The sequence below is a fragment of the Chionomys nivalis genome, chromosome 1, assembly GCF_950005125.1.
Source record: "Chionomys nivalis chromosome 1, mChiNiv1.1, whole genome shotgun sequence".
Taxonomy (NCBI): Eukaryota; Metazoa; Chordata; class Mammalia; order Rodentia; family Cricetidae; genus Chionomys; species Chionomys nivalis.
Window position 1 is genome coordinate 167,787,290 of NC_080086.1, and position 16,316 is coordinate 167,803,605.

The 16,316-nt window shown below is 42.7% G+C and overlaps 1 protein-coding gene across 2 annotated transcripts in view; it reads right to left on the minus strand.

Moving 5' to 3' along the window:
• Positions 1–5,457: 5,457 nt before the first annotated feature.
• Nup205 (nucleoporin 205) overlaps positions 5,458–16,316 on the minus strand; it is a 67,912-nt gene continuing 57,053 nt past the window's right edge. Inside the window, exons 35-43 of one of the 2 annotated variants that reach the window (XM_057776194.1) lie at positions 15,872–15,998; positions 13,633–13,709; positions 11,561–11,689; positions 11,171–11,297; positions 8,956–9,122; positions 8,149–8,272; positions 7,636–7,764; positions 7,034–7,107; positions 5,458–6,058 (exon numbers count right to left, since the gene is read on the minus strand). In XM_057776194.1, coding sequence (XP_057632177.1) covers positions 5,906–6,058; positions 7,034–7,107; positions 7,636–7,764; positions 8,149–8,272; positions 8,956–9,122; positions 11,171–11,297; positions 11,561–11,689; positions 13,633–13,709; positions 15,872–15,998 — 1,107 coding nt within the window. In that variant the 3' untranslated portion in view covers positions 5,458–5,905. Of the gene's footprint in view, positions 6,059–7,033; positions 7,108–7,635; positions 7,765–8,148; positions 8,273–8,955; positions 9,123–11,170; positions 11,298–11,560; positions 11,690–13,632; positions 13,710–15,871; positions 16,035–16,316 lie in introns of both variants that reach the window. The other variant, XM_057776185.1, reaches the window with a different exon arrangement.

Consider the following 16,316-nt stretch of genomic DNA (forward strand, 5'->3'; position numbering starts at 1 on the left):
GGTGGCAGGTCCCATGCCAGGTGAGCAGCTGAGTAGTCGCCCCCACAGTGGACTCTCAGAGGGAAAGGGGGAAAGGGCCCATTTTTCGAAAGCCCACAGATGTGCTGTGCCGCCTAATTCTGCACAGTGCTCAGACCCATGATAGAGGACGGAGAGAGATCTTCGGAGTCTGGCACAGCTGGATCAAAGTAGTGATTGCTGGCAGCCACCAGCGACTGCCTGCCTATTCTATCTGAAGTTGACTAAAGGCCTAAGTGGAGCTTGCATCAGCTATCACGTATGTGGACATGAACGGTAGGAGCCCTCTTCCCAGTCCGTCCACTCTGGCCCTGTCTTACTGCTGGTCGCCTCCTTCGTACACAGTCACAAGGAGAGCACTCTTCGCACTTCGCTCCCAGTCTTTAAATTCAATTTCATCTGCTTAAGTGAAACTCTGCTTTCAAATAACAGAAAAACAAATCTGTAGCTGGGTCTAGTGGTGCATGCCTATAACCTCAGCACTGAGGAGTCAAAGCAGAGGGCTTGAGGTTAAGTTCAGGGTCAGCATGCTAGACACGGCATGTTCTTAAGTCCATCGGAGCTAGACGGAGAGATCGTGTCTTAGAAAAATAACCAGGAAAACAAATCATATTAGCTTAAGCCAAATGGGAGTGCACTGCACAGATATAGAAAAAGTATCATGCATATTCTAAGATTTATTAATTTTATGATTGCTGTGCCTGCATATATGAAGGTGCACCAAGTGTGTGCCCAGAGTCCTTTCAGGTCAGAAGAGGCCACTGGATCCCCTGGAACTGGAGTTGTGGATGGTGGTTAGCCACCATATGGGTGCTGAAAACTGAACCTGGGTATTCTGGAAGGAAAGTGCTCTCCAGCCCTCTATCAGAAGTCTCTCTCTCCATCTCTGCTTTTCTCCACCCATCTGCTTCATTGCTTCTCTCACTCTCCCCCCTCCCCCCACTCAACTCTGCTAAATTGACAAAAGATCTGGTTAGAGCCGGGCGGTGGTGGCGCATGCCTTTAATCCCAGCACTTGGGAGGCAGAGGCAGGTGGATCTCTGTGAGTTCGAGACCAGCCTGGTCTACAAGAGCTAGTTCCAGGACAGGCTCCAAAACTACAGAGAAACCCTGTCTCGAAAAACCAAAAAAAAAAAAAAAAAGATCTGGTTAGAGAAAAACAATTAGATAAAATATAGAGATCACACACCATCAAGGAAAAGACAACATACTAAAATGTGTAAAAATTGAGAAAAATAACCTAGTTAAGTAAATATCTGCAGAGAAAATGGGGGGGCATTCTGAATTTACTATATAATTATTTCCTATCCATAAAAAATGATAACCCAGTGTGGCTAGTTTAATATCCACTTGACACAAGCTAGAGTCAGCTGGAGCCTCAATTGAGAAAATGCCTCCCTAAGAGCCAGCTGTAATGCCTGGCGGTGGTGGCGCACGCCTTTAATCCCAGCACTCCGGAGGCAGAGGCAGGTGGATCTCTGTGAGTTCGAGGCCAGCCTGGTTTACAGAGTGAGTTCCAGGTCAGCCAGGATGACACAGAGAATTTTTTAAAAAATGCAGCTATAGGACATTTTCTTAATAAGCAACTGATGGAGGAGAACCCAGCCCACTGTGGGTGGTGCCATCCCAGGGCTGGTGGTCCTGGGTTCTATAAGAAAGCATATTGAGCAAACCATGAGTGTATAGTAAGCAGTATTCCTCCGTACTCTCTGCATCAGCTCGTAACGACAGGTTCCTGCCCTGTTTGAGTCCCTGCACTGACTTCCTTAGATGATGAGCAGTTGTGTGGAAGCATAAGCCATATAAATCTTTTCTTCCCAACGTGCCTTTCTGTCACGGTGTTTTATCACAGCAGTAGAAGCCCGAGTAAGACAAGTTGGTACCAGGATAATGGGGTATTGCTGTGACAGACCGAGTATGACTTTTGAGAATTGTGGAAGGACTTGGGAACTTTGTGCACAACCCAAACCAACCGAGACACCACTTTACATACACCAGCGATTTTTTTTTTTAATTTATTTTTTTAAATGCAGCAATTAGGGCTGGGGAGACGGCTCAGTCAGCAAAGTGCTTGCCACACAAGCATGAGGCCCTGAGTTCCAGTGCTGGGGAGATAGACTGAAAACTCCGGGGTTTGCTAGCCAGCCTCGCCTAAACCTGTGGGTTCCGGGCCTGTGAGACTCTGCTTCAAATCGGATGACATCTAAGACTAATCTTCGCTCTCCACTCACACTCACACACACACACACACACATTATTGGTAACAATCAGAGGTGTGGAAATACAAGATCTCTCACCCTGCAGGTAAGAGTATAGTGGGGAAACACTAAGAAAAAGAGCAATGTCTAGCAAAAACAGGGCTCTTAACCTCTCAAGCAGGATTTCCACTTCCTCTTACACGGCATATGTCTCACCAAGGAGATGTGAATATAATCAGCATTCCAGTTCACAAAATATTGGGACCTAAATGTCTGCGGATCCTATTATAGCATAAGGCAGAAATCAGAGTGTTTGCACAACGGGATATTGTAACCATTCAATTATAAAAACGCAAAACTATCAAAAAGCATGCTGCATGAAAAGCAATTTATCTAGTTGTTTCATAATGTGCCAAAACAGATAACTGTATTTTGCTCTGCAAAGTAATACTACTTAATGCCTGCAAACATACACTCAGAAGTAACAAGCATGGGTCAGAAGAAGCAATGAATTAAGAAGTGACTTCCGGGAGGGAAGCAAGGAAGTAGACTCACTGGGTCATGGGAGCCTAACCCTGCCCACCATACTTTTCTCACACAGGGCCTGGAGCAAATGAGTCACTACAATTCGCTGTGAGCATCTGTGTAGGTGTGTGCCTGTGTAAGCAGAAGCCACAGGAGGGCATCGGGAGCCCTGTGCTATTTGTTACCTGCCAGCTTCTTCCCACCAGGAGCTAGGATGACAAAAGGCTAGCAAGCCCCGGGAAGCCTCCTTCCTATCTCTGCCCCCACAGCACTGGGGTTATTGGCACCTATATGCAGCGGTTCCTGGGTCCAAACTGCAGCAGTCATGCTTGTAGAGCAAGGGCCATTCTCCAGCCTGAACTGAGTTAAGGTATAAAATTAGGTGTATAATGTCAAAAACCGGATATCCAGGTTTGTTGTCCTTTAAGTATTTTTAATTGAAACGGCATGCAGTTTTTAAATATTCTAATTGAAAGGATTCATTAAATGATTAAAGGTTTCCCTGGACACAGATATTCAGTCTCAAAGTATCACCCTACAAATTATTTACTCAAATGGGAAATGACCTTCATCTCACCAAATGATCACAGGCCACACTGATGAGTTACGCACAGGCATAGAATCACCTTTGAAGCTGATTGTGGTGGAAAATATTCAACATGAATCTAATCAAAAGACAAGAACAGATGCTCTTTCTAAACAACCAAAACCTGTCAACTTCTCCTCTTAGCAAAAGGGGAGAGGCAAAGTGTGATTAGATGAGGAAGATACATGTACCATGTGATTCTTTCTCTTTCAAGACAGTTTTCTGTGTCCTAGAACTTGCACCTAACTTCCTGTGGTTCCTAATTTGATCTTAGGGTTTTTTTTTTAAAAAAAGTTTTGGGGGCTGGAGAGATGGCTCAGTGGTTAAGAGCATTGCCTGCTCTTCCAAAAGTCCTGAGTTCAATTCCCAGCAACCACATGGTGGCTCACAACCATCTGTAATGAGGTCTGGTGCCCCCTTCTGGTCTGCAGGCATACACGCAGAAAGAATATTGTATACACAATAAATAAATATTTTTTAAAAAGCCGGGCGGTGGTGGCGCACGCCTTTAATCCCAGCACTTGGGAGGCAGAGGCAGGTGGATCTCTGTGAGTTCGAGACCAGCCTGGTCTACAAGAGCTAGTTCCAGGACAGGCTCCAAAACCACAGAGAAACCCTGTCTTGAAAAACCAAAAAAAAAAAAAAAAAGTTTTAAACCAAGTTTTAAAGACAACTGAGGAAATTTGGATATGGAAAGCATGTAACGTTTTGTATTTTATAGTAAAAGGTCTGAAACATGGAAATGTTACTGGTTAGGAATCATCTGGGCACGGGTAACAACTGAAGAAAAAACCCAGATTGCATACACATTAAAGAAAAAGCAAATGTGTACACCGTTCACAACTAGTGGTCTAAGTTAAAGGGAGGCACTCGCCACACTCTGCTCCCAACTCTTCAGAAGGTCCAAATTTTTCACAGTAACTTGGGGAAAGTGGTATTTAGAAAAGACTAAATTCATGCCTTGTACCGCACAGATAAACAGTTTGTCAAAGCTACAATAGTAGTAATTATGAAGAGAACATGGCTTTTTGAATTACCAGCTCCAGCATACTGATTAACACAGGGAAAATGAATTAAAAGCCCTACATTAGCTTAGTCCTTTCTGAGGAATAGAAAGCTTTTCCTATAAATGCTAAAACTTTAAGTCAAAGTATCTAAAACCTACTTCTCTTCCCTTTGCTTTCCAGAGGACCCAGATAACCTTTCTCTCCAAGCCTCACGCACCATCAGGCCCTCCCCTGCATGAAGAAGCAATTCTGGTCAGCAGTACTGCTGATGCTGACGGCATCACTCCCTCCCACACACTTTTCCAGGGCCCTGCTGACCTCTGAGTCAGCCCCCTGCACTCCTAGAACTGAAGAGAACAAAAAGGGAATGCTATCCTTTCCTTCGGAAGCTTCTTAGGCGTGGATGGTCGGTAGGTTCACATCTAGTTATCCGTCTGTGGGTACACTCGTGCCACTATGCACAAGAGACAACATGCTAGCGTGAGTTCTCTACCTCCACCAGGTATGTTCCAAAAGTCAAACTCAGGCCATCAGTCTTGGCAGAAAACACCTGGCCCAATGCTGTGTTCTTGGTGACAATGGACTGGAGGGAGAGATGAGTGGTAGAGCATTTGCTACCAAGAGTGAGACCCTAGGTTCACCCTAGGATCGTAAAAGACAAAAGAGGGCCAGTGCAGCGGCAGCGGCAGGCAGGAGGCTGGCATTCTGCACCCAATTATATGCTCCCTGATCGCCCTAGGACTTGTGCCTACTAACAGGATGCTTTCTAGTTATCGCTATTGTGCAGCTGGTGGGCAGACAACCACTTTCAAAATCTAACAATGACCAAGTCTTTTAATGAAAATGCTTAAAGCTGGAGAAATTTTAAGATTTCAAAACAAAAGACATCAACTCTAACACCATGGACTGACAGCAACGCTCTGCACCCACGTGAGAGCCTCAGCCCTCCTGCAGCCTCTCGTGTAGAAGGCTAAAGTGTCTCTGGAAGGGAACCTGCACCTCCAGTGGTGGACACGGGAGAACAGTGATTATGCAATCTTTTCCTCGATGCTAACCACACTAATGAGAACAAAGGTGGATGATTAATTTGGAAACTGTCACACTCCTTTCAAAGAAACCAAGATGGACTGTGCTGCCATTTGAAATACAGGAAAGAAAGGTGAAAGCTAACTTTGGGAGATGGCACGATGTTTCTGAGGCATTTCTGTTTGCACAGCACGAGCGTGGCTGTAGCTCACAATCCACTCTGCTGCGGAGACCTGGCATCACAAAGGCTCAAAACAAACTGTGCTGTAACTGTGTGTTCAGAATCTCTCCAGGGGAAAACCATGAATACCAAAACATTTTTATGTCAAAAGACTGACCATACATTTGTTTTGTTATTTTTTAAAAAGTATTTTATTGTTCACAAGTAAGGGTGAAATAAGGCAGGGTTTACAGAAAAGATGTCCATATATCAAGAAAGAAATAGCAAAATATCTTTTGGTCATAATTTAGAAATAAAGTCATCTATAAAAAGGAGATGGTTTTCCTCAGTTCATCTCTTCCACAGAAGAGCATAGGCATGGTTCTCAACTCCTCGATATCCTCAGCAGGCCACGGATGCGTCTGACAAGGGCCTGGATGAAACTGTAGCGGGAGCGAACTTTGGAATATAACCCTTCGATGTCCAGCAGCTTCTTTTGTAGTGATTCTCCAAAAGCATTGATGGCATCAGACTGAAGCTAGAGGTAACACAGACACCTTTTATCATTACGTTGTTTTCTCTGGTATATCATTCTGTGTCTTTCCACTTAAAACACTGACATCCTACTCTAATGTGGTCTTTCGTATATAACAAAAGGTGGGCGTGTACTTCAGGGGCAGACTAGCATGTGCAAGGACGCCCATCTCACCCACACATAAATTCACAAAAGGCACTTCCCTAATGTAAAACACTATCAGATTTTTGTAATGGGGTACCAAATTAATTAAAAATTTATATTTCTATCTTAGAATGTTTTTGTGGTTTTTATTCCTGTAAAAATATATATAAATTAAAGGTATATCTTAAATAGCAACAATTGTTGATGCTGATAAACTAACAGACATAAAAATAGCTCCTAAAAGTCATACCAAAAGTTATTAAGGGACTAGAGAGATGCTCAATGGTCAGGAGCACTCACTGGCTGCTCTTCCAGAGGACCTAAGTTCAATTCCCCAGCACCAGCATGGCAGCTCACAACCATCTGTAATTTCAGTTCTAGGGGATTTGATGCCCTTTTGTAACCTCTGTGGGCATCAGGAGCACACATGGTACACAGACACATGTGCAAACAAGACACCCACAAGTAAAATAAAAATAAGTATTTTAAGTTGTTGAGCAAGTGCCAGGCTAGTGATGGGTAAGCTGTTAAGAGCACTTGCTACATTTACAGAGAAACAAGGCTCAATTTCCAGGGCCCATACCAGGCAGCTCACAGTCACCTCCTCTAACTCCAGTTCCAGGGGATCTGAAGCCTTCTTCTGGCCTACTAGGGTACCAGGTATGTACATGGTGCACATACATATACATAGATACTTTCATACACACATAAAGAATTCTTCAAAAAAAAAGAGTAAGTGTCTTTAGGGAATAAAAAGAAACTTTTACTTTCTATTTTTATCAACAAACTAGGTTTCCTTTTTACAGAGAAAAGTATATGAGGACAGAATCTTACCTGGTCTATATCATGTTGGCTCACTAAAGCCAGTCCACTTCTGAAGTCCAGGTTGGGTTCTGAGGAAAAGGAATCTGGAGAGGAGAGGCAGAGTGAGGAGCTCGGTAAGCATGCGTCTACTGCACAGCAGGGGCACCCGCCAGCAGCGGCACATGGCTCAGCTTTGAGCACTGGACGCCTGGCACGCATATCCCAGTCCAGGACAGGTCTCAGCCTTCCTTTAGGAGTCTAATGCGTGTTCATCCATCCCAGAGCCATTATGCTCCAGAATAATTTCTCAAGGGCAAAAAGTAAAACACAAAAACAGTTGTGTTGATTACTTAGCTCTCCAGCCCCCGATTCCAAGTACTCTGAAACACATAAAACTTAAGGTCACTTGGAGTAGTTAGTGGTGTGCAACCACAGTCTAGTTACTCAGGAGTCTGGATCAACTGAGCCCTGGATTTCAGGGCCTGTCTGGGAAATAAAACAAGACCTTGCTGCAAAAAAAAAACCCAAAACCAAAACCAAACAAACAAACAAAAATAGAAAGAAGTAGCTGGCTTTTCAGGGCTGAAAACTGTAGATGCATTCCTGGCTCATTTCTTTTGAGAGCAGCTTACCTTGTAGTCTTCTGCTTTTAAATAAAGTCCTAGAGGCAAACAACGAGTCTTGGGAATCTGTTGGAGTGCAGTGTAACAAGTAGTACTCCAGATGGCGCCAAAGAATAAACAGGCAGGTCTCTATGATAACTGGAGTCAGATTAAAGAAGAATCTCATCACGTGTATTTTACAAACCAGTTTCCAAGGGGGAGGAAAGAAGAGCCTGTGCTTGATTATGTACCATGAACGCTCTCACAGACAGGGATGAAATTCCACTGGACATGGTCCAGAAAGAGCTCCAATGTGAGCTACTGTGCCAGCAGCCTCTTGCCACACAGAAAGCACCTGCAGATTTACAGCACTCTAGAAAGTGAGAATAAAAATAACAATATGGAACTACCTCAGGTGTTCACTGAGCAAAAAAGAGAGGCCACAACAATAATTATGTCCTTTCCAAAATGATTTTGGTAACTCAAAGGAAGCACTGCCACACTTTAAGGTTTGCACTCTGGGCTGTGGTTGCAGAAGGATACAGGAACAGAGGGATAGCAGCTTGGCACGATTATTGATCAGTTTCACCAGACGCCGTCTCGCTAAGACACACTTCTGTGCAGTAGAGATTTTATCAACACCAGCAGGCATCACAGACTGGCACAACTAAATAAAAGAAAGAGTATAAATTATAACACCTTAAAATAATATGCTATGAACAGGTCATTATAATAAAACTGTGAAAACACTCAAAGGTATTTATATAGCTTTGTGGACAAGTTTATCATGCAAAAACTGAGAGTTAAAGAAGCAGTCAATTCCCACATGAGTGTTTACCTGCTGTCTTTGAAAATCTGTTTGACAAACAGACACTGCCAACCCACAAGTGTCCTGCCAGCCCTTAGAGTCCTATTAGATGAAAACAAACAGCCCTTTCAAAGCAGTAGAGACTGGCATGAATTGTCAGTTAGCTCCAGGAGAAAGTAGAATGGTGGCTATGTGCAGACATGAAGTGATCAGGACTGACATGGAAACTCACTACAACATGAAGACGCTGAAGACAGACCAAGTTCTACTGCAAAAACACTTGCAATAGGAAGCCCCATTCCTCTGCAGCTTTGAGGAGATTATTAGAAGCTCTTTACAGGGCAGCCACCCTCCCATTTTCTTAAGGAGATACTTGGCTGGTTCTGAAATCAAGAGGTCCATGCTTCTGGGGTGCATACAAAGGAAAATAAGTGCAGATCCTTTAGTAGCACTGAGTCTATCTTCTTTACTCCCGAGCCCAAGCCTCATACCTGGGCCCTTGTTGGTGCAGCAACAACTTTTCAAGTCCCACAGCTCATTACCTCTTTTATCTCATCTGGGGGAAGTTGCTCTACATTCTGTAGCTTGTTGAGACTGCGTCGGTGGCTGTCATAATAGCTAAAGAAATCACTGGCACTCTGTTTCAGCAGGTAGACAATAATGCCCAAGCCAGGCAGGCGCCAATATGGAACCACTGGAACCTGGGTATCTAATAGGTAAGAGAAAACAGTGTTCCACTTATACACATTTCCTATGGATTCATTTGTTTGTGTTAAAAGGGGAGAACATGAATGCAGTCCTCTACTACCCCAAATTACACAGTGAGTTGGGGAACTCACAGGGCTCAGCATACCTGGAGTTCAATGGATGAGCCTCACCCTGGAAAACAACCTTCTCTGAGTTTAAGTCATCTGTAAAAATTACAGATGCTCTAATTTAGGTCATGTAGGCTATGATTAATAACAACCCAAGACCACAGTTGAACACTACTGCTGGAGCTGGAGAGATGGTTCAGTGGTGAAAAGCACTGGCTGCTACTCTTCCAGGGGTATCCAGTTCAGTTCCCAGCACCCACATAGTGGCTCACCACTGCCTTCCGATGCAGAAGATCTGATGTCTCTCCTGGCCTCCAAAGGCAGTGCACACAAATGGTACAGGCAAAACACCCATGCACATGAAATAAAAAGTGATCTCAAAGTTAATTAATAAACACCCTTGCTAAAACACAAGTAATTAAGGGCTAATGTAGTCAGGTACATAATTACCACTGGAGTCCTTGAGAAGGTAAAGAAAACAGCTAGTGGGCACCCTTTATTAGGTGAAAAATCAAGGCTTTATAAAAAATTACACACCCACCCAAATACACAAACCACATATACTTTTCAAAGGCTTATGTATATGAGTGTTTTGCCTTCATGTATGAATGTGCACATGTCATGCCTATGGATGGTGCTGTGAACTGAATCTGAGTCCTCTTCAAGAACAGTAAGTGTTATCTGTTCAGCCCCAGTCCCAAACCATAAACACACACACACACACACACACACACACACACACACACACACACACACTTTTAGGGGTTCTTGACCGAAAGTGAAACAACTTGCACCTCATTCAATGGTTGCAGTTACAAGTATTTACCTCTAATCTGCACTGTTCTGGTTGCTGAGCTGACAGCTTTAAGTCATTCTTCCTAAGAAATACTTGAAAAATTAACTGGATTCCATTTTAACCTGTCTCACTGCAACAGCTCCCTCTGGGAGCAAAACAGCAACTTACCTTTTCTTGGCTGCTTTTTAGTGAGGGTGCAAAGGAACAGTTTAGGAATAGCCTGAGCTACAAATTAGGTTTAAGAATAGCCTGGGGTACATAGGAAAACACTGTCTCAAAGAACAGAAAGAAAGTCACTGGTCGGTGACTTTAAATCAAAAGGGGACAGGATTCCTAAATATTCTATACCCAAACTAGTTAAGCTACCTGGACTTCTTGCAACAAATAAGACTCCCTGGAAATCACTAACTTCCATTATCGCTAAGCCAGTATTCAACAGCTCTGTCCTTTGTTGTGATCCACAGGATGGTAACCTGACCTTCACTACTGACTTGTGAAGACAACAGAGGCTAAGTCAGCCTACCTAGCACCTAAAAGTTTATTATCATGTGACACAAATGTGGAGCATACACGACCCACTTAGATACTGAATCACCGAATTCAGCATGAACTGGCTCAGCACACAAAGCTAACTTACTGAGTGATCATACATTCCACCCAGCTAGCTTCCTCTCAATTCTAGGAGCTTTCTTTGGTGTTTCTGGTATTATTTAAAACTACACTCTCTTACATGGCTTTTCTAGTTTTAGCCTTAAAAATCCAAAGACTTTCCTTATTCTCTGTGCTTCCGGCCTCACACACAGATCTAAAATGGTACCCCCGACACTTTCTTTAAAAAGTCATTTTAAACCAGGTGATGGTTTCACACGTCCTTAACCCCAGCACACAGGATGTAAAAGCATGTGGATCCAGCACGGTCCACAGAGTGAGTTCCAGGACAGTCAGGGCTACACAGAGAAACCTTGTCTCGGAAAAAAAAAGAAAAAAAAAAAAAAAAAAAAAAAAACTGGGGGGGGGTATTTAAAAAATTTCCAATTAGTAATTCATCAAGAATAAACTGTGTCTCATTGGAGGCAAGATGCAGAGCTGCATTCTACTCCTAACGATGCTGTTCCTCAGATACAGTAAACAAAACCCCTGGCTCACCTTGCCGTGGTCCATCTCTGTTAATGGTCTCTGAGAGGCTGGGGGTGAAGAGACACACAGCATTCTGGAAGGTAGGGGAGCTCTGTAGCATGAGTGACTGGCAATATTCCATTACATTGGCACAAATCTACAATGGAAGAAAAGGAAATGACTAAATTGTTAGCCTAAAAATTCCCCAAAGTCACAAAAATTTAGACTGCAAAACAAGGTCATAAATCAATATGTAAAATTACACACAACTGTTATTTTTATCAAAATTTCCAAAACTATAAAAACTCCAGGTCCTGGTTCCGGGACGGGCACCAAAGCTACATAGAAACCCTGTCTCGAAAAACCAAAAAAAAAAAAAAAAAAAAAAGAACTCCAGGTCCAATTTTCTTCCCTTCTTACCTGCTGCATGGCCAGCTCAATCTCATCTTTCTTGTTCACCCGATCTCCCTCCACATTATCGTCCTGAAATTTAAACTGCCGCAGTCGGTCAGAGCCACCAAAGCGGCTCAGCAGTCCCAAGCACTGGCGCTAAGGAAGAAAGACACACTGTTCACTCCGGGATGAAGGAATTTAACATTAGTGACCTCATTTTACTTGAGGTAGAAGGGGGAAAAATTCAGTGGGGAGTAGAATTATTCTTGAAATGATCTGACAGCTTATTTCCTACTAAGACAACTAAGGTAAGCTTGCTAAAATTCACTGTTTTTCAAAGGGAATTTTTTCCCACAAAAGATCCCCAATATAACCTAAATGTCTCTTGAAGAAAATTTATGTCCTATATAAAAATATTCACTAATCCTTTCTGAGACAGTTATAAAAAGAAATACAAGTTAATGAACAAATGCAAACTGCAATAAGAAAGCACCGACAAGAAGGTCAGTAACAAACCCCATACTTTTACCAGGACTCAAACTTAAAGGTGTGACTCCATTTTCTGGGGACTCCCTGAGAGGTTAGGAATTTACAGGCAGACAACATGCAAGAGTAAGGGCCTGGATGGCTCCTCAGCAGGTAAAGGCCAAGCCTGACAACCCGGGCTTGACCCCTGTATAAGACAGACTCCCTCCCATAAGTTGTCCTCTGACCTCCAGGTGTACAAAATGGCAAATGTGAATGCATATACAAACACAATAAAGTAATAATTTTAAGAATTTAATGTAAATATTGCCAGCTTAAGTACTTTCCCCTGTGTTTTCTGCTTTTACAGATAAAACAGACCTGTTCCAATATTCCCAGAGGCCACCTAAAAGGTTTTTTTCTCCCTTTTGATGAAAAAAAGAACAAAAGGTAAAAACTTGGGGGGGGGGGTATGTCCTTCTGGAAAGTTATTTAATAATATGAAGTCAAAACATAACATGTGTATGTACTTGAACCTAACTACATGTAATGTGAATGGGTACATGAATCAGGACTAGGGATTCAAATTCAGTGCCTTGCACAAGCTAGAAAAGCACTCTTCTATGGAGCCCTGACATTTTTTTTAAAAAAACTTGGAAAAATAGATTATGAAACGGTAACTGGTTAAGAAGATTATTATATAAAAACAGAATGTAAAGTCTTATATGTAATTATTTTATAGCTAGTAAGAGGGGACGATGTTTAGGTCAAAGCAGACCAGTAGGCTCTTAAAAAGCCTTTGATAAAATATCTAATTGATGAACTAATACATTTCAATATGCTAAAAGAAGATTATATGCACGAAGAATTTTGGGATAAACTAGTAATAATACACACACACACACAAAACAAAAACAAAAACTTTTTTTTTTGAGACAGGGTTTCTCCGTAGCTTTGGAGCCTGTCCTGGACCAGGTTGGCCTCGAACTCACAGAGATCCGCCTGCCTCTGCCTCCCAAGTGCTGGGATTAAAGGCACATGCAGCGACTTTTAAAAAGGCAAAGCACTTAGTAGGTAAAGGCAGAAAGATCAACAGTTCAAGGCCAGACTGCCTCAAAAAGTCTGCCCCAGAGCAGGAGGGTAGGGTCAGCTGTCAACTGTATGAAAACAAAACACCCAAAGGAAACTGACACAGCTGGAAGCAAAGGAATGAGGACTGCTGCAAGTTCAAGGCCAGCCTCACCCACACAGAGATTCCCAGGTCAGCCAGTGCCACACAGCAAAAACCAACCAGACAAACAAACAAAATAGTAAAATTAACAGTTGCTCATAGCTTACTCATCAACAACATTTAATCATAATAACAAAACACTGAACATTAATATAAAAACCCTGTGATACAGTTGTGTTAAAGCTTTAGCAGTGTGTTCCAGGAAACACTGGAAGAAGAGCAGGGTTAAAGAACTAAATCTTCACCTACAGTAGAAAGTCAGAAGGTGATTCGGGGAACATCAAGTAATTGAACGACACAGGTCATTCAGAGTCATCAAAGGACCCATGAAACAGCGGAAAGGACAGCTCTAGTCTAGGGGACAGCATCTTAAAATGACTATTTCAAGAAATAAGTCAGTTACCTGAAATCTTCCAATGTGTCCCTGGAGCTCCATTAAGGATCCTTCATTTACGTCAACATCAAGTTCACTTAACATACCTGTAAAACATGGCCTATGTGTAAGGTAGCTAGTGTTAAGATAAAAACACTAGAGAGTTCTTCTGGAATTTATATCCTCTACATGCACAAGCAGACTCCTGCCATCAAAGTTTGGAGAAACAGATTTTCCAAAGACTGAGCATCTTTCATAGATTAGCAACTCTAGCACTTCACACAACCTAAAACCTACGGTACTTTCAAAAGTATTTTTTAACAGTTTAAGAAAAACCTTTACTTAAAACTCTCAGGAGGAGAAGGAGGGGAAATTGTGATCAGTATGTAAAATAAATGAAAAAAATCCAAAAAGAAAAAAAATCTTCAAACTTTCTAAAATCAGAAATCAGTACTTCCCAATAAGCAATGAGAGCCTAGACTTAAAAGATGAATGAACTTCAACCCTCCCCTAACAATGAAGCAGAGGAGGAGCTAATTTACGCCATAAACACAAAGGAGAATAAGCTGCAGGACAAGCTCTGAGCCTCAGCTCAGGACCTGGCTTCTCCCTCGGAAGCAGCATGGAGGAAAAGAGGATAAATTCACAGAACACTTGCAGACCCTAAGCATACTGGGAAAATCAGGAGGAGGCCCCTGTACTACCTGCACTGCACTGTGGGATGTGGTAGAGGCAAGAAGGGGGACTGTCCTGGAGTCAAACTCTGACCTCCACCGCTGACAAGAAAGACCCCGAGTCTCCTCAGAGCAGCAAGGCTCCAAGTGTTCTGAGAGGAACTACACCCAGTCTTAATCAACTCTCCCACCCAGAGGGCTCAAATCCAGACGCAGCCACAAAGAGGCAAAGTGCTGGAGACAGCTGACCAGGGGTTGTCTCACAGAAATAGAGGAATGTAGGTAAGTGCACAGGCTCAGAATGCACACTGCGGGGACTCTGTAACAGTCTGGGCTTCAGATCCCTCACCTGTAAATAACAACACTAACAGCCCAACCTCTTGAGAGCCTTGCATACTCGAGTCGACTTCCACGCTGGGGAAAGCAGCGCCAGCACATACCTAAGGAACATGTTACAGGGTCCCAGGCATTGCATGTGCCGAGGGGACAAGCCTCACCACCTGTGCTATCATTCAGATCAGTGGCAGCATCAAGCAACCTTAAATATGAAAATATACCTTCTCCTTCAGAGAAGAGGCCTGCAGTGAAAAGACTGACTTTAGGGTGCTGGCTTTAGAATTTAGATAGTATAGAAATTATACTTAAGAACAAACGTGACAAAAAATTCATCATTTCCTAGCATTTTTCTTAATCATGGCAACCTTTTAATAACTAATTTTTCTATACTCTTTATTTTATTTTTGGTTTTTCAAGACAGGGCTTCTCTGTAGCTTTGGTGCCTATCCTGGAACTAGCTCTTGTAGACCAGGCCTGCCTCTGCCTCCCAAGTGCTAAGATTAAAGGTGTGCGCCACCACAGCCCGACTTAATTTTTTTCTATACTCTTGGAATATTTCTAGAATTAAAAGAAATTCCTCAGTTGGGCGGTGGTGGCGCACACCTTTAATCCCAGCACTTGGGAGGCAGAGGCAGGCGGATCTCTGTGAGTTCGAGACCAGCCTGGTCTACAAGAGCTAGTTGCAGGACAGGCTCCAAAACCACAGAGAAACCCAGTCTCGAAAAACCAAAAAAAAAAAAAAAAAAAAAACCAAAAAAAGAAATTCCTCTTATTTCTCTTTAATAAGCAGCCCTGGCTTTCCTGGAACTCACTCTGTAGACTAGACTGGCCTCAAACTCACAAAGATTCTCCTGTCTCTGCCTCCTGAGTACTGAGATTAAAGGTGTGCACTACCACCACCTAGCTTTCAATAAGCTTTTAATCTGTTAAATCCATGTAAAATTCTTTTAAACCAGCAAATTGAAGGGTAATACTGCGCTCGTCTATTACCTCTGTATGCTGGCATGCAGTGCAGTGTTTGCAAAGCTATTTACCAAATACAGGTAATGAGATCCTGATGCTTTTTAATCTCCTTGGACTTTTTGATTATTGAGTATATGGTTGATATAAGTATAAACTTATTACTTAATAAAGGTAGTTGAATGTCACCGGTACCAAGTTCAAGTCAGTCGCATGGTAACTGCAGAGTAATAAAAACGTCTCTCTTCAGTCTTGCCAGTCTGTAGAGAATTAACTTGCACTCAACACAACCAACTCACCAGGAAGTGCTGCTTTACTTATGATTCCTGTCAGCAGAGCTAATTCCTGCAAGGAGCCGGCGCTAACATCATGACAGCGCAGGATCGCCTGGATGGTGTCGGAATGCGAAATGAGAAACTGCAGCACCTGAGCGGCCCAAGATGGAGGAGGAAGAGAAGAAAACTGCATCATATGTATAATTCATCTTTTCAGCAAGGAACTGTATGCAATGAAGAATGAGAGAAGCAGCTGCTTTCTCAACTTAAACAGCTCATTCCCTCACAAAGCAAAATATAACCACACCTTACCACAAAGGGGAACTATTAAAGTTTGCTTATTAACACAGCAGAGCTAGCTGTAGGAGACCATGACTCAGAAACACTGCGTGAAAACATCTATTTTACTTCTTTTGCTTTATTTAAAAGGAATCAAGAGAATTTCATATTAATGGGCATAAAATGGTCA